At 38.1% G+C, this 27,959-nt stretch overlaps 1 protein-coding gene and 1 pseudogene across 4 annotated transcripts; one reads left to right on the forward strand and one right to left on the reverse strand.

The window, feature by feature from the left end:
* Positions 1–5,186: 5,186 nt before the first annotated feature.
* NIPA2 (NIPA magnesium transporter 2) lies at positions 5,187–27,957 on the forward strand. 4 transcript variants are annotated; one of them, XM_068967084.1, is made up of 6 exons: positions 5,187–5,468; positions 15,071–15,301; positions 17,016–17,072; positions 22,978–23,068; positions 24,223–24,383; positions 26,028–27,957. In XM_068967084.1, exons 2-6 carry the CDS (start codon positions 15,163–15,165, stop codon positions 26,660–26,662), a joined length of 1,083 nt encoding a protein of 360 aa, XP_068823185.1. In that variant the 5' UTR covers positions 5,187–5,468; positions 15,071–15,162; the 3' UTR covers positions 26,663–27,957. The 4 variants fall into 4 exon arrangements, with proteins under 4 accessions (XP_068823185.1, XP_068823183.1, XP_068823186.1 ...); XM_068967082.1 differs by having other exon boundaries at positions 5,187–5,440; XM_068967085.1 differs by lacking the exon at positions 5,187–5,468 and adding an exon at positions 6,236–6,329.
* Positions 9,363–9,536, reverse strand: LOC138075369 (DNA-directed RNA polymerases I, II, and III subunit RPABC4 pseudogene; annotated as a pseudogene).
* Positions 27,958–27,959: the final 2 nt, after the last annotated feature.

Genomic DNA, 27,959 nt, shown 5'->3' on the forward strand with positions numbered 1-27,959 from the left:
ATGTAAATAAAAGGCTATTTATTAAGTTTTCCAACAATATTTATTAATATGTATGTGTTTTAAAATAAAATAACTTATTTCTAGCTGAACACTCGTTGCTTTTTTGCCCTTTACATGAGAAGTTTGTGTGGTCTCAGGTTCCATATTCTCTTAATTTCTCAATCAGATGCTTCCCATTTTCCTTATAGAAACAAATAGCCCAGGTCTCCATCAGGATGTAGAAAATGTCCACTCATGCATATCTTAGGATGCAAATCTATGATGTGTGAAGGAATTCACCACCCAGCGACTATCTTCTGATACAATGAAATGATGTATTAAAGAAAACCATTTGTACTTTAATATGTTAATGTCTTTTACATGTTTTTGAGGTATATAACATATTTTAAATACATTGAAAATTAGAGAATCATAACACATTTTAATACTCTGTCATCAAAAATCTTGTCACTAATCTTTATTAGTGTCCTAAAGTAATTTTGTTGAATGAAAAAAAATATTTGAGCAAAATACTTTTCCTTAGGCTCTATCCAAAAAGATTTAATTACTCACATTTTGATCATAATATATCTGTACAGAAATCAGGAAAAAACATTTTAAGAAACCACCAAATGGATAACCCTTTCTACATTAAGTTTTTGGGATAAAATGTGTAAGTGCCAGATTCTTCAAAAACTTGCCTGGGTTGGTTACTATTACAAAACTGTTAGTTGTAGCTGGTAGCCAGCTATTGAACCTGAGCTCTATATCTGATTCTGAGGAGTATAGAAAATCAGATGTGCTCCCCAGTTTCCACTTCCTCTGTTGATGAGTTATATCCCTGTCAGTTGACCTTTAGACATCACATGCCAGCATCTTTGATGTAATATTAATCACACCATATTTTTAACCTTGTATCATAGGTAGTTTCAAAAAGACTTTTTGTTTTGGAAAGCTGAGGCACAGTCAAGAAATAGAGAAATAAACAGATACCTGTATCTATATTAGCAGTTCAAAGAAAAAAGCTATTAATTCCAGCTGAAGAAATTTGTAATTGTAGGGTTTGGAATTGTGCCATGGCAAGCAGGATAGGAGAGATGCCAATCAAGTAACAAACACAACAGATCCATGTAGAATAATTGAGATAACGGGCTGGAAGCTGGAGGAAGTTCAAATTAAGTTGTCTGTTTATAAAATGGAATCATTTTGGGTGAGGATGTCTGGAGGGTCTCAGTGTTCTTCCCCTATTTTGGCATGTTTATTCACTGTTGCTTTTCTATTGCTGCTCTAACAAATTACCACAAACTTTGTGGTTTACAACTAGACAAACTTACTGTCTTATAGTTGTGAAGGTCAGAAGTCCAACACAAGTTTAACTAGGCTCAAGTCAAGATGTTGGCAGGATTACAATATAGAGGCACTTGAGGAGACCTATTCTCTGCCTTTTGCAGTTTCCAGAGACCATGCACATTCTTTGGCTTGTTTCCCTTTCTCCATCTTCAAAGCCAACAATGTTACATTTCTCTTCTTCCACTGTCATATCTCATTCTTTGACTCTGATACCCCTGCCTCCCTCTTACAAGGACCCTTGTGATTATTTTGGGCCCACCCGGACAATCCAGGACTATCTTAAGATGCTTACCTTAATCATACTCACAAGGTTCTGAGGATGAATCTTTGGGGGGCCATAATACTCCCCACCTGGTCCACTCAACATTTCATCAAGTGAAGCAACTGTTAAAAGCCAACATCTGATGGCAACCCACTCCAGTATTCTTGCCTGGGAAATCCCACGGACACAGGAGCATGGTGGGCTACAGTCCATGGGGTTGCAAAAGAGTCGAACATGACTTAGCTACCGAGCACACACACGGATGTGTACAAGTTTTGAAGGATTCTGTGGTTATTTATTAATAGTGTCACATACTCATTGAAATAATTAAATATTAAAAAAAGCCAACATCTGGCTTTTAATAAATATCCTAGTGTTCTACCCAAAAATTCACTTCAAGTTATTACTTTTTCAGAGAGCTCTCCCCTCTTCCTCCAACAAATGTATTAGAAAATGCCTACTACATGTGTCAGTTACCTATGGCCTTGAGTAAACTAATATTAATTGAAAAATGTATGTAATAATAAACTATTAAAATGCTAGAGAATGTCATTATTTACTTTTCAGCGTAAAGGGTAAAATTACTAATAGGGGGTTGAGCTAAATTTAAAAGATTATCTGAAATGGTACTCTCATGTTTCTGGCTGACATCTATGGTAACAAAACCAAAATGCAGGCGAGTAATTGAAGGATAATTTATATATGAGAAGTAATTTTGGTCTACTAATTCTTGATTTTTAAAAAAATATTACTTAATAAATCTTGCCTATACTTCTATAACTGACAAAAGTAGATTTTCATAGTTTTATTGAGGTATGATTGACATGCAATAAAACTTCACATATATAAAATACACAACTTGGTATGTTTTAATATATATGATGTCATATGATGAAAGCATCACCACGAGCAAAACAGTGAACATACCTATCACTCTCAAAGTTTCCTTTTACCCCATTGTAATCTGTCTGCCTTCCTTGCCTCCTCTACTCCCAACCATTCATCTGCTTTCTATTGCTATATATTACCATCTAGTTCCTGGAATTTTATATGAATGTAATAATCTATATATACTCTCTCTTTGGTCTGGCTTCTTTCACTTATCAGAATTACTTTGACATGCCACCATATTATAGCATGTATCAAAAGTTCATTCCCTTTTACTGCTCAGTAGTATTCCATGACATGGACATACCATAGTTGTTTATCCATTCATCTATTGACAGACGTTTAGATCGTTTCTATTTTTTTATTATAAATAAAAGTGTTATTGAATGTTCATTTATATTCACATTACACACATTTACATTATATCTTTTAGTGGTATATGCTTTCATTTCTCTTGGGTAAAATTACCTAGAAGTTGAACAGCTGGATCATTGGATCATGTGTTTAATTTTTTAAGAAACTGCCAAAGTGTTTTATAAGGAGGTTGTACCATTTTACAATCCTACTAGCAGTATATGAAAACACATTCAAGTTTTAAAAGTTTAAAAATATCTCATGATCAGTGATTGAACACTTCTGGTATATAAGATGTGCATCATCAGGTGCTGAAGAAGTTATCTGGGCGTTTAAGGAGCTTGTATCACATTAGCAGGGAATATTACATATACTTATAAAAATAATACACTGTGCAAACATAAGTGTCAGGTGTGTGGTGAGTTCAGATATTGAATTTGAGATGAGTCTGTGAGCTACAGTGATGAGAGAGAGATGACTAGATGAGGCAGGATTCAGTTGGTATGATTACAATACTGGCAGAAAAGAGGCACGAGCAAATTTGTTAGGTCGACATAGTTTCGAAGCGTTTTTGCTCATACGAACTAGCCACTGCTTCCATTACAGCCACTTGCCTCCTAGAGGTCCCTGTTGGAATTTATGTTATTGCTACATACCTATTCATGTCAAAAAGAGTGGCTTAATAGAAGATTCCTTTATTCTTTCTCATGTATCTCTGGGTCAACAGGACAGTTTTGTGAACCTCAACCAGCTTGGCTCTATGTCTATTCTCTGGGTCAGTTAGGTGGCTTTGCAAGGTGCTCTGCTCCACCTGGTCTCCTCCTCCAGCCCACTAGTCCAGGCTTCTTATCATGATTTAGGCTGGCAACCACCACATTTTCTTGGCTAAGGCAGAGTCGGGATGGAGTAGAAGTGCAAAGCCACTCTGCAAAATGTGTGGGCACATGGATGGGCACAGAATGAGAGCCATTTTTAACACTACTGCATCATTAGAGACCAGCTTGTCAACTATCTTTCAATAGTCAATGTAATTGCTTATTTGACCATGTCCTCTAGATACAACAGGTGAGACCAAAAAAGTAAACAAAAAAGTTCCTCTGAGCCAATTCCAAAAAGGACAGTTCTCGGGTTGCCAAGTTTCGGGAAGATTAAAAGCTTTTAAATTAGAAGCTGCATAGTTACCAAAACCAGAGTAGTCAGGGACTGTGCAGTCTAGATAATAGTCCAATGAGACTACAGTCCTAAACAAGCAAATTTCATTTGGCATTTTTCTGGCTAAATAAGCAAAGACTTCATTTTAGAAAGATTCCCACCCAAAATTACTTAAATTTGGTATAATAGTGTTCCCGTATCTGGTCAAAAACTGGAAAAATATCCCCAGAGGAATTGCACCTGTAACCAAGGTATTATTGTTTTATTAGCAGGTCTCACTCCAGATCCAGCTAGTTGCTCCTCTAAGCTAAGTCACTTCAGTCGTGTCCGACTCTGTGCAGCCCCATAGACGGCAGCCCACCAGGCTCCCCCGTCCCTGGGATTCTCCAGCCAAAAACACTAGAGTGGGTTGCCATTTCCTTCTCCAATGCATGAAAGTGAAGTCGCTCAGTCGTGTCCGACCTTCAGCGACCCCATGGACTGCAGCCCACCAGGCTCCTCCGTCTGTGGGATTTTCCAGGCAAGAGTACTGGAGTGGGGAGCCATTGCCATTGTTGCTCCTCTAGTTTTTAATAAATGAGCCCTCCTCGTCCTTCTTTGACGAAACGATTATCACGGGTCCCAGGAACTTCCTACGTTCCAGAAGAAGCCAAGGCAGGGCAGCTTAACAGTGGGTTTCCCGTGCATCTCATGAAAAATAAACCTCCCAAGTGTCGGGAGGTCGGCTTTTTAGCAAACAATGAACCCTCCCAAAGAACGTAACGAATAGTTTCGGATAGTTACCATCTGGGAAGAGAAGGCCTTACCCGGAGAAGGCCAAACTCGGCCCCGCCCCCAGCACTTGGTTTCACCCCTTGGCCCTCCTCCTATTCGCCCGGGCCTCCGGGTCTCACTCTAGTCCCGCCCTTGCCCTCTCGGAGCACCTTTCCCTAGGATAGCTTAGAGACATAGCTTGATGTGCTAACCGCGCGTGGGAATTCACCGCACGTGGTACTTCTTGATGTTGATGTTGATTTGATTTTGATCACTTGGTCAGCCAACAATCCAGATCACTTTCCTCTGTCCCGCTCCTTCTCCGGAAGGCGCGCCGGGGGCGGGGCGTTTACCGCGCCACACTGCGCGTGCGCGCGCTGCCTCGTGCGTCACTCGGCCGCGCCCAGGCTCTCTTTAGCTGTCTCTTTAGGTCCTGGTGGTGGCGGCGGTGGCGGCGGTGGCGGCGCCTGTGGTGGGGGCTGGAGGTCGTCTGGGACAAGTTCCCCCGGGCGCTCCCCCATGGAGGAAGCGGTGCGCACGGCTGCAGCCCTGGATGCTCACACCTCCCACTGGACGGAGACGAAGGCGGTGGCCGCGCGAGCTCAGGAGCGGGTAGCCGGAGCGGCCTGTGTGGGGGTGTGAGCAGAGGTGACCCGGGCCGGATAGCGGAGGGGAAGCCGCGCGGCGGGCCAGCCAACTTCGGTGAGGTCTCCACTTTTCTTCATTTCAGGCAAGCGCGAAGGGGCTAACTGTGGGCAGGTCTGCCCCTCGGGTCGGGAAGGACTCCTCAGGGGCGCCTGTTTTCTCTGGAGACACTGAGCCACGCGTGTTCTGAGATGGAAGTAATTTCCCCCGTAATCGAGTAATTCCACCGTGATTTGGATTGCCAATAAATCCCACAGAAGCCTTGCCTGGCATTTTCGGGGCGCTTGTTCATTAAGTTCATTAAAGTAGTTTCATTTTGTTATGAGTTCTAAAAGATTGTTTCAGCTACAACGGAGATATTGACAGTTGAACAAGCCTTAGATGTCGCTGTAACGTTTTGAGCGTGGCCTGTTTAATTTCCTAACTTTTATAAAGTCAGTGAGCCCTCTCTCGCCATACGACTGAACAAAATTCATTATACCTTTGATTTTGTGTTTGCCTCTTGAATCTCTTTTCTAGATTTTTCAGTTCATTTACTACACTCTATGTTTTAGTTTTGTTTCTAGAAATTCCCTATGTACCATGAACCCAGTTAGTACATTTTTTATTAAAGTACTAACAATAAATATGAGAGAATAGAGATCTTTGTTTCATACCAGTAAGCTGTCTGATGAAGTAGTATGTTATGCTCAGTTGAGTAGGTTTTATGTTAGTTGGTAAGTAAAATGAGTATGGAGCCTAGTAGCTAAATTTTAAAAAGTATTCAGTAACTATTCATTCCTTTCGCTACTTCTGTATTTTCTTCTTTCCAGGCTGGAGCTACTCTGCCAGGGCTTAAAACTTTAAATGAGAATAAAGGGTTTTATTTACGAGGAAATGAGAATGAATAAGTCATCTCTAACCTCTTCCAGCCTTTTATTCATAAGAGACCATATTAAACTTACATGTAAGTTAAAATTTTAATTTATAATTACTGTTGCTAATTAGGATTGGGAAGTTAGGTTCCGTAGTATTTATAGTTACTATGTTTAAAAATAATTAGCCCAAGGAGAGGCTGGAAAAAATTAAAGCAATGGAAACCAAGCAGAAGTAAATAACGAGAACTCTTAGATGTGGGTAGTCTGTATAGAAGTTGAGTCCAGTGGACAGTTAAGTTCCATTTCAGGCTGTGCAACTTTTCTGTGATCCTCTACTTGAGATTTAACCTCTGGGAGGTTTGGTTTCTTTACCTAAAAGGCGGGGGGTAATGATAGCTTTTTCTCATTATTGTGTGGATTATAATTAATGTGTATCAATCACCAGGATTGATAATGTGTATCAATCACACCAGTGCCTCCAGAGGTGTTCAGTAAGTGGTAATTATTACTATTAGGGAGACATAATAATGAGAAACAATTATACTCTTTTGAGGATATTTCTAGTGTATGAAAACAGCTCTCTGTAGTCTCCCACCTACCTTCCTTCAGTTTTTGTTGTTTAGTCTCTAAACAACGTTGGACTCTTTTGGTACTGCATGAACTGTAGCCCGCCAGGCTCCCCTGTACATGGTATTTCCCAGGCAAGGATACTAGAGTGGGCTGCCATCTCCTTCTCTAGGGGATCTTTCTGAGCCAGGGGTCGAACCCACATCTTTTGCTAGACAGGCCAATTCTTTACCACTGAGCCACCTGGGAAGCCCTCTGATTCAGTTAGTGCCAGTTATAGTAGCCTTTCTTTTCCTAAGAAACTGTGTGCTTGCTCATGCCTTAGTGCCTTTGCACTTGCTTCTTTCTGTACTTTGTTCTTTTACTATTTCTTTCAAGCCTCTACTCAATGTTACATTCTCCAATAGGCCTCCTAACCAGCTTAGTTAAAATAGAAGCCCCTGAACCCAATTACTTTATATTACCCAATATCTTTAAGATTACTCAATATCTTTAACGTGCTTTACTTCTCACTGTATCATTCACCACCTTCCAAATTAATGTTCTTATTTACCAACAGAAGGTAAACTCCACAAGGGCAGGGTTTTTGGTCTGCTGTATTCACTGTGTATCCATGTTTTTGAACATAGTATGTATTCATTTACTGTAAATCAGTTATTTGTTGACTGAGTAAATGAAGTAAGCATACCATTGTCCATAGGGAGCCACAGTGAGGGGGATATAAATCATGTACATTAGTAATCATAATAGAGGCTGGAAAAATGTCCCAAGAAAGATTCAGAATAAAGGTTAGCACATTCAGAAAAAAATTGGTTTATGGAATTCAAGCAGGGCTTCATTGTGGAGGTGCTTTTTTGAAGTAGGTCTTTAAAGATGAAAGGAATCATGTAAAAAAGATATAGAGGAGTGAAAAGAATAAGTAAGAATGGCAGCAGCGTGTTGACCGCGGGTGGAGCCATAGTATATGAAATACAGCATTGGGAAGTAGAGATTTAAAATGCAGGTTTGGAGCAAATGGTGAAAGGTCTTAGATATTGGATTACAAAATTTGGAATTCTTCCTGTAAATAGTGGGTAGCCAGCCACTGGCTGGCTTCTCTCAGAGAGAATCCATCTGGCACCCTTGGCTGTTGTAGGGTATTTGGGTGATGAAAGATGGTGAAGCCACAGTTCAAACATGAGAAGCAGGCTGGGCATGAAGACTGACCTTCACTGAGAATCTGGTTTGAATTGCCCCTTGATTGTGTTCCAGCTTGGCGACTAAAAGGAAACTAATGGAAAACGCAAAAGGCTGAGAATGAGGAGACTCATTTTCTAATCCCAGGGCTGCTACTTATACCAGCTGCATGAGAAGTTACTTAACATTATCACATGTAAGCTCTTGTGAAACTGAAATGTCAAAAGTGCTGTGATAAGTTTAAAACTGTTAAATAAATAGGTATAATTTTTAAAGTTAGCTAGCTTTGAAATTGATGATGTCATTTTGCAAAGTAAATCTTTTTCTTTTTTTATGTTTTTTTTGGGGGGCGTGGGGTTGTGCTGCAATTTATAAGATCTTTCCCTGTGCAGGGATTGAATCTGGGGCCAGGGCAGTGAAAGCACTGTGTCCTAATCTCTAGACTGCCACGGAATTCCCAAAACAAATCTTATTTCAGACTTTTCATATAGGTGTTAGAATACCGGTCCATGTTTTCCTCTTCCTTAAATTGTATGTTCTCGTGCTTTAGAAGGAAGTGGACCAATTTCATAATTTTTTTTCTTTGAGCTGTATTAATTTCATTTTTGACATAATTGCATTTGATGAAAGTTAACAGTGTAAGTGTTCATAGATATTAGTGAAATCAATTATGAAAATCAAGTGCCTGTTAGAACAAGCTGAAAATTCTAAAAGTTTTTAAAATTTGGAAGTGTGTTTAAAATTTGAATAGTTTATTTTCAGAATTCTTACTTAGCTGTGGAATCCTTGAGGACAGGAACTTTTGGTCACCTTTATAACGCTAGTGCCTGGGACGTGTGCTGCTTAGTATATGTTTATTAAACAGATTGCCACAAAAAAACCGTAACAGTCAGGGGTAGCGGACTGGGACCTTTCACCTGAGTCCCTCTAAGAGGCAAGATGGGCAGGTTACCATCTGGGACTCGTCATTTCTGGTTTGGGAACCTAGTTGAAGTGAAACTTAGCAAGCTTTCTTGTTTAACTATTTTTAAATCAGGCTCGGCCTGAAGCGAATCCTTGAGAAATAAAAAATAATCTCTTTCAGGCTCTCCTGGCTGTGATTGACCTTCAGTTATACAGAGTGGGAATAGAACGTTTCCAGGTCTGAGAATAGTGAAGCAAATATTCCTTTCAGGACATTCATGCTGATGTTCATTTTCTTTCCTTTCTTTTTGTTTTAATTGATCAAAAAATAATATTTTTATATAAACTATTAGATAACCTAAATACAACATGGTTTTTAAAATGTTATATGTAGTTGTATTCATAAATGCAATAGTCAAAAGCTATACAACATTAACAACAAATCCAAATGAAGATAGTCTTCTGAATTTCACGCTTCATTGAGCATCAAAACGTACCCATCTTTTAGTCCTATTCTACATTATTCTGTATCCACATTCTTTGCATTAGACTAGACCCCTTAATTTTGTTTCATTTTCTGTGTAACATTCTCCACAGATCTATATCATTGGCTGCTGCTTTGGGAGTTGAACATCCTTCTGGGTGTTCATTGTTGTCCCCACGTAGTACAGAGGAACTTCTCTGTGCTTGGAAACAGATTCTGACTCATTGCTGTGTAAGTCAAATGAGGTGATTCATTTACTTAGTTTAGTGGCTGAAGGCTACTTTATAGCTTGATGGTATGCAACTTTTATGTTACTTGGCATCCTTCCCCACCCATGTACACACTGGTGTATTCAGTAAGTGAACAAACACATACAACAAATAACCTTAATTTTAGAAAAGCTTATGAATCAGATTTGCCAGTATAAGTGAGTGCGTTTTTCTGGGGAAACCACCACGAATAACTAGTCATTGTTTTTAAGAAACGTAGAATTTATCTTCAAAGATAGAATAGTAATTGGGAAATAAATTTTATGAACCTGTCTGTAAATAAAATAATTGCCCAGGAGAGAAAATGCCGGTGGGCTGTAGGTACTGGACAAGTCTTTATAGCACAACTTGAAGTGTGACCTGGCCTGAAGTGAAGAGCATCCACTTACATAGTGGAAAGAAGGGTGTGAGGGGCTGTGGTATGTCTGGGCAGTGATGACTTGTCTGAAGGGAGCCATGATTCTGTGTTTGGAAATGAATTTGGGATGAGGGATACAGCTCTCCAAAGCCATGTGCATAATAAGATTGACCCAACTGATCAAAAAAATCCTTTTTTGCTTTTGTATGCTTGAAGCTTTCCACAATAAGTCAGTAACAATGAAAAGAGGGGAAAAGATTTTAAATAGTATCATGCAACTTTATATAAAATATAGAGAAAATTTATATATAGACATAGTAAAGTTAAGAACAGTGAACTTTCAGTGATCATAGGATAAAATAAGATTCTGACTTAATGTGTTGGTTTAGTCATCTCTTCTTCACCTTGTTGCTGCAGAAGATTTCCTCCCCATGACATTAGACACTGGGCACGTGAGACCAGTTTCTTAGACAACAGTTCATTAGTCACTTTGACATGTCTAGGAGGAGCACAGCACATACTACACAGGGCTGCACACGTGCTGCAGAGTAAGGAACCAGGACCTCTGTGAAGCAAGCAGGAGTTTGAGGGGTGCCTCAGTTCCTGCAAGAGGGTGTGATTGGCTTGCTTTAATAATTCTGCAGTCTGTCAAGGCATTGAAGCTCACTACTCAGGGATAAGCAGGAATTGTGCCTGGTCTCCATGATAAGGAGGGCTGTTTGACTTTGGGACGTATCCATGAAAGCAGAGTAGGGGAGGACCGAAACTTGTGGTTAGGTCACCCCAGTTTTACCAGGTGTCAAGGCAGCATAATGTATTGGATCTTAATTTTAGACCTTATATTACTTGTAACTTGCCATTTAGTGGAAAGTTAATTTTGCTGCTGCTGCTAAGTTGCTTCAGTCGTGTCTGACTCTGTGTGACCCCATAGACAGCAGCCCACCAGGCTCTCCCGTCCTTGGGATTCTCCAGGCAAGAACACTGGAGTGGGTTGCCATTTCCTTCTCCAGTTCATAAAAGTGAAAAGTGAAAGTGAAGTCGCTCAACTTTAAGCACTAGTAAATATTAGTAAGTTGGTAGCTACACATTTGGTATTTGAAGGTCAGTTTTATAAAGTCTGAATTTGGATTTGTGAAAGTGAAGTCGCTCAGTTGTTGTCCGACTGTTTGCGACTCCATGGAAGGTAACATACCAGGCTCCTCAGTCGGTGGGATTTTCCAGGCAAGAATACTGAAGTGAGCTGCCATTTCCTTCTCTAGGGGATCTTCCCAACCCAGGGATCAAACCCGGGTCTCCTGCATTGCAGACAGACGCTTTACCATCTAAGCCACTAGGATTTGTGAGGCTATCCTTATAATGGGATTGGAATTATAGACAAGCTTGGCTTGTTTCTGAGTATGGTCCTTGCAGATAACAAGGTTCTGTTTTATTGATTCTAGGATATTCAGACTCTTGAACTTGTATGGTAATTAAGAACGTTGTTCCATGAACATAGTGGTTAAAGGAGGAGGGTTCATTTCAGTTAGATGACTCTTGCTCATTAGAAGAATATATCTGCCAAGTAGGCTGAAGTGTTTAGTGGTGGCTAGGTTTCTTCACTCTCATTTTCCAGCCATTGTTATTGTTATCTTTGCATGTTCATTTGTATGTGGTACTATCACTTCCCAGCATACTTTGACAACTTTTCAGTTTTTCAGTTTATAGGCTATGTTTTACCATGGTTACGTTTTAGAATGCTAAGCGGAATGATGCACTGGTTTTCTTACTCATAAATAGCCAGCTTTATTTTTTAGAGCCAATCATATGATTCCATTCATCAGTATTCACCCAGATTACATCTGACATATTTTGAGATTGCCGGATAGCTTGGCACACAGGATAAATAAAGGTGACTCTTGTGCAGGAGCCCAGAAGCTGGCCTTCTGCTGAGGGTAACTGAGTCATAAACATGGATAAACAAGTTGTAGGGTATGGTGGGAACCTGTAAACACACTTTTTATTTTGTTATAATTTTTTTTCTTATGGTGATAGAGCAGTTTAATTATAGATTTAGAACTTCTCTTTCATTTTCATATATTATTAATAAGAAGGAGAAATAAGGGAATTGATTCAAACTAAGCCACTAGATGTGAAAAACTAGCAGAGGGTTTCATTCCTTTGTGTTTAAGAAAATTGTCAAATTTTATTATGCAATTACAGTAAGTACTGTTTTTAAGGTATTTTTTCATACCTGGAAGTTTAGTATTGAAAGTTTTTTTTTATTATTGTATAATTGACCCATAATGCTATGTTCCAAGTACAAAATATATAAAAAAAAAATTTTGAACCACTTTTATGTTGGCTCATTGGCTTCATTTCAGTTCAGTTCAGTTGCTCAGTCGTGTCTGACACTTTGCGACCCCGTGAATCGCAGCACGCCAGGCTTCCCTTTCCATCACCATCTTTCAGAGTTTACTCAAACTCACGTCCATCGAGTCGTGATGCCATCCAGCCATCTCATCCTTTGTCGTCCCCTTCTCCTCCTGCCCCCAGTCCCTCCCAGCATCAGAGTCTTTTCCAGTGAGTCAACTCTTCACATGAGGTGGCCAAAATACTGGAGTTTCAGCTTCAGCATTATTCCTTCCAAAGAATACCCAGGGCTGGTGAACTTCCAGATGTTCAGGCTGGTTTTAGAAAAGGCAGAGGAACCAGAGATCAAATTGCCAACTTCCGCTGGATCATGGAAAAAGCAAGAGTTCCAGAAAAACATCTATTTCTGCTTTATTGACTATGCCAAAGCTTTTGACTGTGTGGATCACAGTAAACTGTGGAAAATTCTGAAAGAGATGGGAATACCAGACCACCTGACCTGCCTCTTGAGAAACCTATATGCAGGTCAGGAAGCAACAGTTAGAACTGGACATGGAACAACAGACTGGTTCCAGATAGGAAAAGGAGGACGTCAAGGCTGTATATTGTCATCCTGCTTATTTAACTTACATGCAGAGTACATCATGAGAAACGCTGGGCTGGAAGAAGCAGAAGCTGGAATCAAGATTGCTGGGAGAAATATCAATAACCTCAGATATGCAGATGACACCACCCTTATGGCAGAAAGTGAAGAGGAACTTAAAAAGCCTCTTGATGAAAGTGAAAGAGGAGAGTGAAAAAGTTGGCTTAAAGCTCAACATTCAGAAAACTAAGATCACTTGCTTAAGGATGCAATTAGTTCACTATTTCAGCAGCTTGGGACCTTAGAAGTTCATTTCAGGATTAATTATGATATTTTTATATGTTATAAAACGATCACCATGATGAACCTAGTTACCATCTTATCACCATAAAGAGATATTACATTGGTATTGACTATGTTCCCCATGTTGTATGTTTCATCTCAGTGATTCATTTATTTGTACCTGAAAGTTTGTACCTCTTAATCTCCCTCACCTATTTCACTTACCTCCCAACCCCGTTATAATCTGTCCCTTGTGTGTCTCCCCACTGAAGTCTAAAAGCTATTACCATTTTATCCAAACAGCTGATCATACTGCTTAGTGCACAGAACGTATGTTCAGTAAAGCCTGTTTGAGTGGATGGATAAGGCAATTGAGGGGCTAGGAAGATAGGAAATTAAGTTGCTATAGTTAAAGGCCAGAGACCTGTAACCTGAAGAATGGAAAAATCTGGCTGGTCAGTGAAGATTAATGACTAAGGATCCTGACTGAACTGTAGATTAATTCTGGGATGCAGTTGTTAAATTGTGGGACTAAAAAAAAAATCTCAAGACATATCAGAAGGTTGGGCTGGCAGTTTGTTACAACCAGTGGTAAACCTTGTAGCTGAGTAAGTGCTTTTTCCTCTGCTTTTCTACCCAGTTTAGTTCATTTGCCAGCAGAGTTCTGAGTTTTGGCTGTTTTGAAAACACTGTGGTCTTTGGTAAGCCACGCATCCTTTCTGGTCTTACAGCGTGAGTCTTCTAGGTTCCATGGCCCTCCTGTTTTCTAAAAGGGCCAAGAGTACCACACACACACCCTGACAAACATCTGTCTGCTAGACTTCGTTCTCTGCTATGACAGAATAATGCGACATCTGCTTTCTCCATACACATTCCTGAATGGGCTACATGAGAGATAAATTACCATATACTTACATCTACATAGATTTCTAAGAAGAAAATATATGCTTGAGAAAATTTTTTGTTTCTTTGTATAGAGTATTCAAAAAGACACATTTGTGAAATTGGTAAATGTTTTTGTAAACTAGATTTGTGCGTTTTTATGCCTCATTTTCATTCTGAGGAGTTTTTTTTCTTAGGAAAGTTTGTTAACTATGGATTATGCAGCTAAGACAGGAAACATTTTTAAAATAGGAAACCAGAGTTTATAAAATCAATTTTAATATGGTTTTACTTTTTATTTTTCCTCAGTTTTATTGAATTATAGTTGATATGTAACATTGTATTAGTTTAAGGTGTACCACATAGTGTATATATTACAAAATAATTACCACAGTTAAGTTTAGTTAACGTTCATCGATGACCACACATAGCTAAATGGGTTTTTACTTTTTTTTTGTAATGAGAATTTTTAAGATCTACTGTCTAGCAACATTCACTAGCCTACACAATAGGCTAGTGTTAACTATGTCACTTATTAATCTTACAACTGGAAGGTTGTATGTTTTGACCACCTTCACTCCCTTTCCCTACCCCTTAACCCCCACCTTTCAGAGTTTTCTGTTTCTATGAGTTCAGTCTTTTTTCTTTTTTGTCTGCACTGCGCAGCATGTAGCATCTCAGTTCCCTGATCAGGGGTTGAACCATTGCCCCCTGCAGTGGAAGCTTGGAGTTTTAACCACTGGACTGCCAGGGAAGTCCTAATTTTTAAATTTGGTTTTATATCACAATCCCATCTTTTTCCATAATTGGAGGATATATAATTAGATTAGTGCTAAATACAAATGGTAAATATATTTATGTTATTAATAGTAGTAATAAAAAGTATTATTATTTTATGAGAAAAGAAAGAGTAAAATTTTGCAGTGATCATGCATCCTGTCATTCTGTGAAAATTTCCTTTTGTTTTCCCTCTTTAGATTTGAAGACTGCATCATCCTGCCTCCAGCACCAACAGTTTCTCTGTTCTTGATCAATGTGATTCACAGTAGCTTTTTAAGTAACAAGCGAAATGAGCCAGGGGCATGGAAAGTATGACTTTTATATTGGTCTGGGATTGGCTATGAGTTCCAGTATTTTCATTGGAGGGAGTTTCATTTTGAAAAAAAAAGGCCTTCTGCGACTTGCCAGAAAAGGCTCCATGAGAGCAGGTAAGTTATTTATGCCCTATGTGACTTTGAAATGGTATCAGTGTGTTCCTTTGTATTGATATTTGGGTTCTTTGACTGTAAAAGACTATATCTTCATTCCTAGTGACTATATTCAAAACTTTGGACTTTGTAAGAATTGTACATGTTTATAGAGAATCACTTTTGTAATAAGAAAAATAAAAAGTTGTCAAAATAAATTAACTACTCACTCTTGCAGTTATTATCAAAGTGGGAATAGGGACCAATACCCAATTAGCATCCAGCCCTTTCTTTAAATTTTGATAGTCTGCAGAGAAGGAAATGAGGTTGTATGGATAGAATCAGAATCTTATCGAAGGCTAGGTTCTTTTGTCAATGATAGTAAAAGTTTGTTTTTTCCTTAGACATTTTCCTTCCTGATCTCAAATTGGCAGGAAAGAGAGCTGGCTTCTTTGGGTTGAAGTGTACTCAGTTGAGTGAAATCCTGATTGGTGGTATAGGTTGATCCCCAGAAACTACTGACAAGCCATGAGCCCCTGGGAAACGCCTGATGTGATTGAACTCCCTCTAACTTTGGTGTATCATAACAGCTTCCAGCTTTATGTTGCATTCTGGCCATGTTCTGTCATTCAGCCTCTGCTTCAGTTTTAGACCCAGTTCTGTTCTCAGGAAAATCTCCTTTGGCAGTAAAAAAAAAAAAAAATTACCTTCTTTCTGTGCCATTTCTATAGCCATACCTAATCAAGCTCTTAAAATAATGACCTCAGTTGGATTTCATGCAGAAAGGAGAACATATTGGCATATGCTATTTGAACAAGTATATCCTCATTCCTAAGTCACGTACTCACATTTTCCATGTGGATATGCTTATCAAAGGGTTCATTCACATTGACTTTTTCTTTTGAATAGTGGCTTAAGTACTGATTGCTTCCGAATTTTGTTAGTTTGGTCTAGAGGAAAGTGAAGGATGGTCTAGAGGAAAAGGCAGGATGAACATCCTGGAAGCTCCAGACTGTGAGCAGTGCTCAATCTTTTTATGTTCTGGTCAATAAAGGACCCCTGTCTCCAGGGTTACTACCTCGTAAGTGGGGCTAACCCACACCGAAATGGCTTCTCCGCTATCTAATTCACTAGAAGTTGGGCTATTTCTGATTGGTTCACTTTGTTTATTGAAGGTAAGTTCACAAAACAAAAGCATGAAGTATGAACTGAAATAGAAGGATTGATTTAACTCCTTCATTCACATTGTTGTGATCCTCACATCCCCTTTTTTAAGATAATCATAAAAATATTATCTAAGAATTCTCCTTTGTAATCATGCTTCTACTACTGCTGCTGCTGCTAAGTTGCTTCAGTAGTGTCCGATTCTGTGCGACCCCATAGACGGCAGCCCACCAGGCTCCCCCATCCCTGGGATTCTCTAGGCAAGAACACTGGAGTGGGTTGCCGTTTCCTTCTCCAGTGCGTGAAAAGTGGAAGTGAAGTCGCTCAGTTGTGTCCCCCCCTTGGCAACCCCATGGACTTCAGCCCACCAGGCTCCGTCCATGGGATTTTCCAGGCAAGAGTACTGGAGTGGGGTGCCATTGCCTTCTCTAGTGTAATCATGATGAAACCGTTATTCAATATAGTAATAATAAGCAAATGATATTTTAAAATCTGTCATTACTAATTATTGTCATAAATACATTGAAGTCTAATAATCTTCCAAAGAAGTGAAATACGTTTTCATTGACAGGTCAAGGTGGCCATGCATATCTCAAAGAATGGTTGTGGTGGGCCGGACTGCTATCAAGTATGTATAGAGGATGTTTCAAGAAAATACTATAGGTGTATATTGAAATATTTATGTATACTATTTTACAGCCTTATATTACCAGAAAATTTTAAAACTTTAAATTCTGGGTTTTTTTAATGAACAAAACTCAAAATATGTAAAATTTAAGCCTGTATAAGTCACTTAACAGTGTAATAGTTTATTTAATTTGGACGAGAAAATTTTGTCTATCTGATTAAAACATGCCTGACATATATTTGTATTTTTAAAAGTTATGCTCAGTTTAAGGTGATTTTGAAAGTGAAAGATCATAGAAAGCATCCTGTTTTTAATTCCTGTCCTTCCATTGATTTTCATTCCAAATTAGAAAGGAGGTATGCATTTGCTAAGACTTCCATGCATACTTTGATGATTTTTATGTATTTATGTATTATTTTTTTGATAGTCAAGAAGTAGGTTTATTAGTGTAGGATGCTTGTGAGGGGTACAAGGGGGCAGGCGAGGGGGCTCTGATGATTGTCTTTTAAAAGGTACATAGAAAGAGTGATCCTTGAGATGCTGAGCTTTCAAAATATTCAGGATTGAATTATGTAAATTTTTTTTCTAAGGGCAGTTGAAATAACAAAGAGACAATTTAACTATTCATTCAGCAAATACTTCTTGATCATTTATTTTTGTATGTCAGGTGTTCTAGGTGCTGGAGATAGAATAAACAGAATAAAGAGAAAAATTCTTACCCATAGGAGACTTTGCTTTCTAGGTGGACAACAGTAACGATAAACTGTGTGTTAGTGATAAATGCTGATGTTTGCTAGTAGTACATGGAGAAGGGATGTAGTAAAATGAAGGATAGATAGGTTTATATTTTAGTTGAGGGGCCAGGGCAGGCCTCATTGGAAAGATAATATTTGAGCAAAAGATAAAGGAAGTGAGGGACCATATGGGTATTTGGGTGAAGAACATTTTAAGCAGGAGGAAATAATAAAACATGAAGACAGCGAGCAGGACCATGCCTGGCAGTTTAAAATGTGGTAGGCAGAACCCAAGATAGCCTGCAAAGCTTCTTGCTCCCTGGTAGTCACAACTTTGTATTATCTCCTCTCACACTGAATTAATGCAATATGATCAAGGTATACAACAGAGTTGATGACTTGTGAGTTAAGTCATCAGAGGCATTAAGGTTTTGCCTTGATTGATTGGATTGGTCATTCTGAAGCCAGCTACTGTGCTGGAGGACAGTCACCCTGAGGAGAGGTCCCCAGGCTACACTCAGTTACTGACTTACTGGTCATGTGAGTTACCTTGGATGTGAGTCCTCCAGGTTGTGGCAAGGCACAGGCTCCAGATTGTATCTCGACTGCAACCTTTTGAAAGACCCTGATTGAGAAGTATCTGCTGATCAGCAGAAACTATGAGAAATCATTGTCTTGGCCAACAGAAAACATGGCTGACATTTGTTGTTTTAAGCTGCCAGTTTTGGGGGTGCTTTGTTGTACAGCATTGGATTACTAAAACCTCAGGAACCATTAAAGAGGTAAGGATAGTAAGGGAGTGGGAGTGCAGGGCAGTGGTTGGAGACTTTGACTTTTATGTTTGATGGGGAATTACTGGAGGCTTGAACAAAGGGGTAACATGTACAGACGCAGGTTTTAATAGGAATTCTTGGGCTGCTGTGCTGAGGCATAGACTGCGTAGGGGCAAAAGCAGAGAAACCTGTAAGAAGCCATTGAAATAATTTGGTAAGAGGTAATAATGGCATGGACCCAGAGTAATGGCAGTTAGTGTGGTGAGAAGTGGTAGCATTCTGGATGTGTTTTGAAGATGACACTAATAAGACTTGCTGAAAACAAGTTGAAAGACTGGACAGGATATAAAAAAGCATCCTCTTAAAAGCATTAAAGAGCCAACATGATAGTTAAGAATTACCTAGCCAGCATCAGGGAAACGCATAAAGCTCAGGATCAGCTGGAAATACTTCTGCCCTAGAGGTAACTGCAGACTCCATAGCAGGCAGCTTTTGAAAGAGAACTTGTGAACTGCTCTAAGAAGGGTGATACCATTCAGGTGGTGGATATATAGCTGTCATTTATATTTTATTCTGTTTTTCTGAATATTTGAAGTATTACATTATTAATTTTAAACTCTTGAAAATCTTTTAAGATGTGGTATATTTATTTTTTAACTTACTTTTAAATTTTATTTTTAATTGAAAGATAATTGCTTTGCAATATTGTGTTGGTGTCTACCAAACATCAACATGAATTAGCCACAGGTATATTTAAATCCAGGTCTATCAACTACTGTGCATGAAATGGCCCAGTTAAAGACAAAGATTATTCTATTGGATTTATAAAAACATAATAAAAAAACTGCATGCCTGTTGTAAGGTAGACTATAAAACATGAGGATATAAAATGGCTGAAAGAGAAGGACGGAAGAACATGCCTAAAGAAACTTCACATTTCTATTATTGTTTTAGAAAAAATATACTTCATAGCAAAACAACACTGGAGATAGAAGATTATTTCTTGAAAACAAAGGGTTCAACTCAGGAGGTTTTATCAGTCCTGACTTTATTTAATAATATGGCCTTGAGGATTTCTCTGGTGGCACAGTGGATAAGAATCTGCCTGCCATTGCAGGGGACATGGGTTTGATCCCTGGTTTGGGAAGATCCCACATGCTGTGGAGCAGTTTAGCTCATATATCAACACCTCTTAAGTCCTTACCCTGTGCTCTGCAATGAGAGGCCACTGCAAGGAGAAACCTGTGCACCACCACAAAGAGCAGCCCCCGTGCACCGAAAACTGAAGAATGTTTGCTCAGGCAAACAGTGAAGACCCAGTACAGCCGTAAATAAATAAAATAATAACATGGCCTTGAAACACAGAACAGCAAGGTGAAATACACAAATCCAAATTTATATAGTGAGATTTTAATATGACACTGAGCAGTTGATGGGACAGGCAGAGTAAAATTCTTAAGGTGATAGAAAATCTGAACAGCAGATTTAACTTAACTCACTGAACTCAGCAACTTCAGGTCTATATTATTTTCAAGTGCATATGGAATATTGATGCAGGTGAACTATTTGCTGGACCATAAAGCCAGTCTTGAAATTTTTCAAATAATTTAATTGTTTTTCACAGATCATTATCATTATATTAGAAATCAATAACAAAAATATAACATGAAAAATACATGTAGAAGTTTAGAAATATGCTTTTAAACCACAGGTTTGTGGTTCAAAGAAGTCAGAATGGAAATTAGAAAATATTTTAAAAGTATGTTTAATTTAAACAATACTTCAATATGTTGATACAGAATACAAAATATCATAACTTAGGGAATATAACTGAAGTAGAGTAAAATTTATGGTTTCAAATAAATGTAATTGAAAGATGAAGCATCTAGTTGAAGAAAATAGAAAAAGAATTGTAGAATAAACCATAGAAGGAGTAAAGAGAAGAGCTAAAAGTATTTAAATAGAAAAACAAGGCATTAAAGCAACATTTGGGTCAATGCTCAGAATAATGAACTTGACAAACCTGTTGTTGCAACTGATCAAGAAAAGGAAAAGATAAAATAGCTAGGTGATGTAATTAAGGTTTCATAGATATTAACAGGATATTATGAAAAACATCCAGTTATCCAGTTGATAAAAAACTTAGATAAAATTTATGGAAAAGTAAAGTTTATCAATACTCATGAGGAAATAGAAAACTGGAATACTCCTCTAACTTAACCCAGTTGAAGCTGTAGTTTTAAAACCTTTGCATGTACTAAATCCTGAGCCCAGATGGTTTCATAGGTAAATTACACAGTCATTTAAAGAAGAAATACTTGTTTTAAGAAGTTTCTTAATAATAGAAAAAGGGGGTTCCCTCACTCTTCTTAAAAAGCTAGTATAATCCTAATACCAAAACATGATCAGGACAATAAGATGGGAAAAATAAAGTCTAATCTCATTCACAAACCTATATGTAAAAATCACAAACAAAATAATATGAGCAAGTTAGATTTATTCTGCAGATGCAAAATTGGCATAATCTTGGAAAACAAGTCACTGTAATTTACTGTGTTAAATTGAAGGAGAAAAAATATATGATTATCTCAGTAAAATTTAGCTATTCATGACTAAAACCATTTCAAATTAGTAATTTAGGTGAATTAAGGATGATAAGATGATAAAGGATTTCTAAGCCAAAAAAAATGGCAGAACTAACAATTGCTTGGTGCTAAGTCACTTTAGTCATGTTTGACTGCGACCCTGTGGACTGAAGCCCACCAGGTTCCTCTGTCCTTGGGATTCTCCAGGCAAGAATACTGGAGTGGATTGGCATGCCCTCCTCCAGGGACTCTTCCCAACCCAGGCATCTCTTCCATCTCCTGCATCAGCAAGTGGGTTCTTTACCACTGGAGCCACCTGGCAAGCCCATAGTAAACACCACAGTGGGGAAATAGCAAAGACTTTTTTTGAAGCTGAGAAAATATTCGTGTTCAAACTATATGAAGGATTACTTAAAATCAATAAGAGAAAACAAATAGACAAACTGGTAAAAAACCCCAAAAAAGTGAAGTGAAGTTGCTCAGTCATGTCCAACTCTTTGTGACCCCGTGGACTGTTAGCCTACCAGGCTTCTCCGTCCATGGGATTCTCCAGGCAAGAATACTGGCGTGGGTTACCATTTCCTTCTCCAGGGGATCTTCCCGACCCAGGGATTGAACCCAGGTCTCCTGCATTGGAGGCAGATAGTTTAACCTCTGAGCCACCAGGGAAGCCCTTACTTCACTAAAAGATTTAACTTGGCTAATAAACATATGAAAAAGGGGAATGCAAATTCATAGCATGATAAAATAATCCTGTTTCCCATTAACAGATTAGCAAACGTTGGGGAGAGTGAGAAACAGGAAACTCTCAGACACTACTAGGTGAAATTTAGCATAACCATTTTGGAAAACTAGCCAAGAGTGATTTTATGTGATCACATGTCCCTCCCCTGCTAAAATTCCTCAGTGGCTTTTCAGCTTAGATGAAATCCATTGAGAGACTCACAAAGGTCCTGCTCTCGCTAGCCACTCCCCGCATGCTTGCTTTGTATGAACCACTCAGGCTTCCTTGCTGCTCAGACATGCCAGACATGGTCTTGAGTCAAAATTTTGTACTTGTTCTTCCTGCTTGGGATGTCTCTCCATTTTCCTCACCCACATAGCTGCTGGTAAATCCCTCACTCCGTATCTGACTGATCAAAACTTTCTATCCAAGCACTCTTGCCTGGCAGCATTATCTGCCTGTCACCAGCTCTTCATTCCTTTCCCTTGCTTTGTTTTCTGAACAGCACTTTACTTCATTTGTATGTTTTGTCTGTTTTTGTTCACTAAAATGTCTTAGGTGAGCAGTATCTTTATTTTTCCTCATCCTAGAACATCTGACACATAGTAGCAACCCAAGAATATCTTTTGAATGTAACAGTTGGGTTTTAAAAAAGAAAAGAGCTAGTAAAAAAGGCTTTTATATCTGTTTAAGCTGATTTTTTGTCATAGGATATAAATACTATAATTTTAATTAAAAAAACCCATACACAGGGGAATTGCCTGGCAGCCCAGTGATTCAGACTCAGTGCTGTGACTGCCAAGGACCCTGGTTCGATCCCTGGTTGGGGAACTAGGATCCCACAAGCCATGCAGCCCAACCAAAAAAAAAAAAAAAACCCACGTAGAAATTAGATATTTTCCATTAAAATTATAGGTTTGTATTGTTTCTAATTGGTTTGAATTCTATTCTAATGTTGATAATTTACAGGAGAACCCTTATGAATAACAATTTAAACAGTGTGTGAAAAAATGTATGTGAAATGCAGCCTTTTCTGTTTTGACTAGTATGTTCCTATCTGAACATTTTCTTTTGTTGTCTTTCTCCAAGTGGGAGCTGGCGAGGTGGCCAACTTTGCTGCATATGCCTTTGCACCAGCCACCCTAGTGACTCCGTTAGGAGCGCTCAGTGTCCTAGTAAGGTGAGGACCCTGCTCTTCACGTGTAGAAACAGCAGTTAACGTTTCATCTGTAAGGTATTCAGTACCTGCTAATTACACATGCTCAGTTTAATTTATATTTAAACAACCTTGAGACTTTTTTATGCTGTGTAGTAGTTTGCTTTTGAAATGTTATTCTCTGTGCATAGGCCAGCTAACAAGTTGTGGGAGAAAATGCTTTTATGCTTTGTCTTGCTTGTGTTTAGAGTCAATACTAGTTCAACTTTAATTGCAGTATTTTAAAATTCCAAGTTGTATTCATTACAATATTTATCATTTGACATATGTATACTTTGGTAGGTGGTGACTGGTGATGAATAGATCTCTATATCTTCTCTAGAAAGTAATTGATTGGAGCAAGGTTGAAGACTGGCCTAGGACACTTTTTTGGAAGGAACAGTCCAAGACTTGTCCTGTTTCTGTTGTTTTAATCATTAGCCAAAACAGCTAAGCCCATATTGAAGTTTGGATTTTGGCTAGTATTCCAAAGTTGGTTGAGTGATAGGTATTTAACATTAATAGTTATATAAATATTTTTTTAACATTAATAGTTATATAAACCTATATTGCATGCAAAATTATATAATTTTCAAGAAATTGTATAATATATAAAGATACAAGATGCTATTTATGTATTATGTGTAATAAATATTTATTATGGTAATGTCTTAATTTTGTTATGCCATTATTATATTTATAGGTTTATAGTTTTTTAAGATTTCAATAAAACTAGCTATAAAATATTAAAACTTGATCATTAATAGGCAAGTTATGTGGAATTAAATGAAAATATATGACAGATTCATCACTCAGTAAGGATAAAGTTGAGCAAATAGGTCCAAATGGACCTAGATTCTTAAATTTGTATCATAGCTCTGTTTATTGTAAAATTTCATATTGATGTCCTACAGTAGAAAGATGGTAACTATTCTGGTTTAGAGTATGATGAAGCAGGTAGTTCCCAGAAACTTCATTTTATGATTGAATGTGCATTTTCTTTACCTTGGCTGAAAGCTAGAATCTTTATAAGCTCAGTGTTTTAGTTTGAGTTCAGTAATTCTTAAGTTGTGTTGATATTTAAAAATGAGAAAAGTAGCTGATTGTGTAATAATCCTCCATCTTTCCCTCCATTTTAGTGCCATTCTTTCTTCCTACTTTCTAAATGAAAGACTTAATCTTCATGGAAAAATTGGATGTTTGCTAAGTATTCTGGGATCTACAGTTATGGTTATTCATGCTCCAAAAGAAGAGGAGATTGAGACCTTAAATGAAATGTCTCACAAGCTAGGAGATCCAGGTATGAAAAAATAAAAACTTTATTAGTCTTACTGTATTTTACTCTTTTGCAAGAGTAATTTTTATTTCTCTCTGGCTGCGCTGGGTCTTCATTGCTTTGTGTGGTCTTTCTCTAGCTACCTCAGGGTACTTCCTTTTACTTCAGATTTTGACTGCTTTGATTCCTCTCATTTTATTATTGTCTTTGAAGTTTCCCTCTGTCTACTTTGAACTAACAAAGACTTTTTCTGTTTGTTTTGGCCCCTCTCTAATGATCCTTGACTGCCTTGCGAGATGAGCTGGTCAGATTCCTTGCCAAGTTTCCTATCTGGCTTGCCAGCATCCTAGGATTTGAGTGGAGAAGAGGAGATGGCTACCATCAGACGTATGCCTGACTTCAGCCCCCCCATTTTAGTGAGGCCCCCACACACTCAGCTGGTCTGGGGTCCTCCCATACACTGTGGCAATGGGACCAGTCACTGAGATATTCAGAACTGGGCTGGGATCTGACGTGGTCTCAGTGCTCTTTGAAAAGACTTTAGCCAGGCCTCCTGTTTTTAGTCTCCTCTTCAACCCACTTCTAGAGGTAGTTTGTATCTTCAGAGCATTCTTTGTAGCACACCGAGTCACTTTCTAATTTTTGATCACTGCTGATGTGGGATTCAGTTTTCTTGAATCTGCTGTTATCAGTTATTATCTTCTGATTTTTGGCTTTCATGTTTCTATCATCTCCTTACAAATTCTTATTTTTGTGTTTCCTTCTGTAAAATCATATTACTAGAATTCGAGGAGTTAAAAGATGAAACAACTGCTCTGTTTCCTCATCTTAAAATTGCAAATGACAGTGTCTATATTACAGGGTAGTTGTGAGAATTTAATGACTGAATTGATAGAAATTGCTAAGAAAAGTGTCTGACCTGTAGTGCTGCACAGTCACTAGCTATTATCATGTTGGGTTCAAGTCTCCTATCTAACTTGGATCCCGACAGTTATTGTCAAGTTCTCTTATTGATTTTTTTACCCCTGTGGTTGGTCCCTAAATATGTTAAAAATTTGCTCCTGTTAGACAAATGTTCTTTAGCATCTACAAATCATTGAGCATTCAAGGTCATCTCATAATTTCTCTCCACTGGTTTCTGATTATTCTGATTGTATTATACCTGTTATTGGAATTAGAGCACCCCAGTGGGTGGAAGTAGGGCAGAGTGTTCTTGGATGGATGGCTGTGAGTCAGCCTGATACTGTTTTCTTTGATATATATACATTTGACCCTTTAACAACACAGAGGTTAGGGATATGAGAAAACCCACTTACAGCCCATCCTATATGTCTGAGGTTCTGCATCCACAGGTTCAGCCCTCAGATTGTATTGTACTGTATTTATTGGAAAAATCCATGTATAATTGGATCCATGCAACTCAATCCCATGTTAATTAAGGGATATCTGTATAATTATCAGGCCCAAGATACTACTTTAAAAATGTTAGTAGTATAATAATTTGTGAATATGAAGCGTAATCTTCCAGTGTGTACATTTAACTAAATTATTGACTGTGTTTTTGCTGGGGCAGCAAAAGCTAATTTTTATTTTAGGACCACACCTTTTCTCCTTCTTATCAAGTACTTAAACATTTAACTAAATATAATTTTTCTTTGCCTCCTCCAGGTTTTGTGGTCTTTGCAACACTTGTGGTCATTGTGTCCTTGATATTAATCTTTGTGGTGGGACCTCGGCATGGACAGACAAACATTCTTGTATATATCACAATCTGCTCTGTAATTGGAGCAGTTTCAGTCTCCTGTGCTAAAGGCCTGGGCATTGCTATCAAAGAGCTGTTTGCTGGAAAACCTGTGCTACAACATCCCCTGACCTGGATCCTGCTGCTGAGCCTTATAGTCTGTGTGAGCACACAGATTAACTACCTAAACAGGGCCCTGGACATATTCAACACTTCTATCGTGACTCCAATATATTATGTGTTCTTCACAACATCAGTTTTAACTTGTTCAGCTATTCTTTTTAAGGAGTGGCAAGATATGCCTGTTGATGATGTCATTGGTACTCTGAGTGGCTTCTTTACAATCATTGTGGGAATATTCTTGTTGCATGCCTTTAAAGACGTCAGCTTTAGTCTCTCAAGTCTGCCTGTGTCTTTTTGGAAAGACGAAAAAGCAGTGAATGGCAGTCTTTCTAGTATGTATGAAGTTCTTAATAATAATGAAGAGAGCTTAACCTGTGGAATTGAACAACACACTGCTGAAAATATCTCCCGAAGAAATGGAAATCTGACAGCTTTTTAGGAAGAAAGATGTAATTAATCTATAACTGTTATAAAAAAGTGAATCTGAGTATCAGAATGTGTCTGAAAAAGCATTGCTCTCAAATGATGATGTTCTCTAGAGACAATCCTTTTTTTTTTTTTTTTTTAGGTTTCACTAATTTGGACCAAGAAATTACTTATGTTTAAATGATGACTCAATACATGGCCAATTTCTATTAACACTGTATTATTGTAGAGTTATTTTAAATTTTCCTTCACCAAAATCTAAATGCAGTAATGACAGTTTTAGGTCTATAAAAGCTTTTTTTCCCCACTGGTGATGAAAGTCTGAAATGTACATTTTTCATGCCCATTCTTATCAATCCCTGATCATTTTAAGGCTTTTTGATTAAAACAAAAACAAAACTAACTCAATACATTATCCTGTAATTTATCTTACCTATAAAAATGACTCCTATTTAATGAATTATTTAAATTTTGAACTATTAATTTAAGAGACACCTAAATTATTAAATGAAGGAAACTTACAAACAAAAAAAGGTAGGAAATCACTGCATGGAAGTACTTCTCAGGCTGGGAGTTGCCACCATGAACATTTGATGGCCTTCCTAGATGACACTTTGTTAAATCAGCACATCCTTTGTCAGACTACAGCCTGGCTGGCTTTCTTCTTCAGTTACTCTAATCCCTTGATGGCTGGACCCTTGATTACCATTTTACATCAGCTCTTCTACTTATCCATTTATTTTCGTAATGAGTTACACTGTCATTTAGCTCTTCTAACAACACTGGAAAATAAAGTCAGAAGACTAGGATAAATTCTTAAATTTAGCTCACGTTGAAATAAAACTGAAAAGATCTCAGTCTGAATGTTTAGAACAAACAGGGTGTTTGTAAAACATAATTTCTTTGTAGCACTTATTTTTGCTTAAGAGTTTGGACGACTATTTTGGTTTTGTTAAAGTGTCCATGAAAAAAATGTTTACAGAAAACATCAAACCTGTGCAAAAAATAACAGTGTAATGAACCTCTGTCCAGCTTCAAAACCTGTCATCAATTGGCCTCAAAAATACAACTCATTCCCACCTAAGTAGGAAGAACTTAGGCCTGTTTCCATTCTGTTGGTCCTGCCCACAGTCACAAAGCTTGGTCTACTGTGTAAGTAGCCACCCATGGGAGGTTCACTGTTCACTGGCCTTACCAGGGCAGAGTTGACATTTTTCCAGCTCTCTGAAACATGTTCCATTTTCCCAATATTTTATTATTGATCTTCTAAGGAGCCTCTGTAGACATTTTTTTCCTAACTGCCTCTCTCC

This window comes from Capricornis sumatraensis, chromosome 3 (assembly GCF_032405125.1).
Source record: "Capricornis sumatraensis isolate serow.1 chromosome 3, serow.2, whole genome shotgun sequence".
NCBI lineage: Eukaryota > Metazoa > Chordata > Mammalia > Artiodactyla > Bovidae > Capricornis > Capricornis sumatraensis.

Coding starts and splice junctions, on each gene's coding strand:
- NIPA2 (XM_068967084.1), top strand. CDS start 15,163: ATGAGCCAGGGGCATGGAAAGTATGACTTTTATATTGGTCTGGGATTG. Junction 15,302..17,015: donor AAAAGGCTCCATGAGAGCAG/GTAAGTTATTTA, acceptor TTTCATTGACAG/GTCAAGGTGGCCATGCATAT. Junction 23,069..24,222: donor GCGCTCAGTGTCCTAGTAAG/GTGAGGACCCTG, acceptor CCTCCATTTTAG/TGCCATTCTTTCTTCCTACT.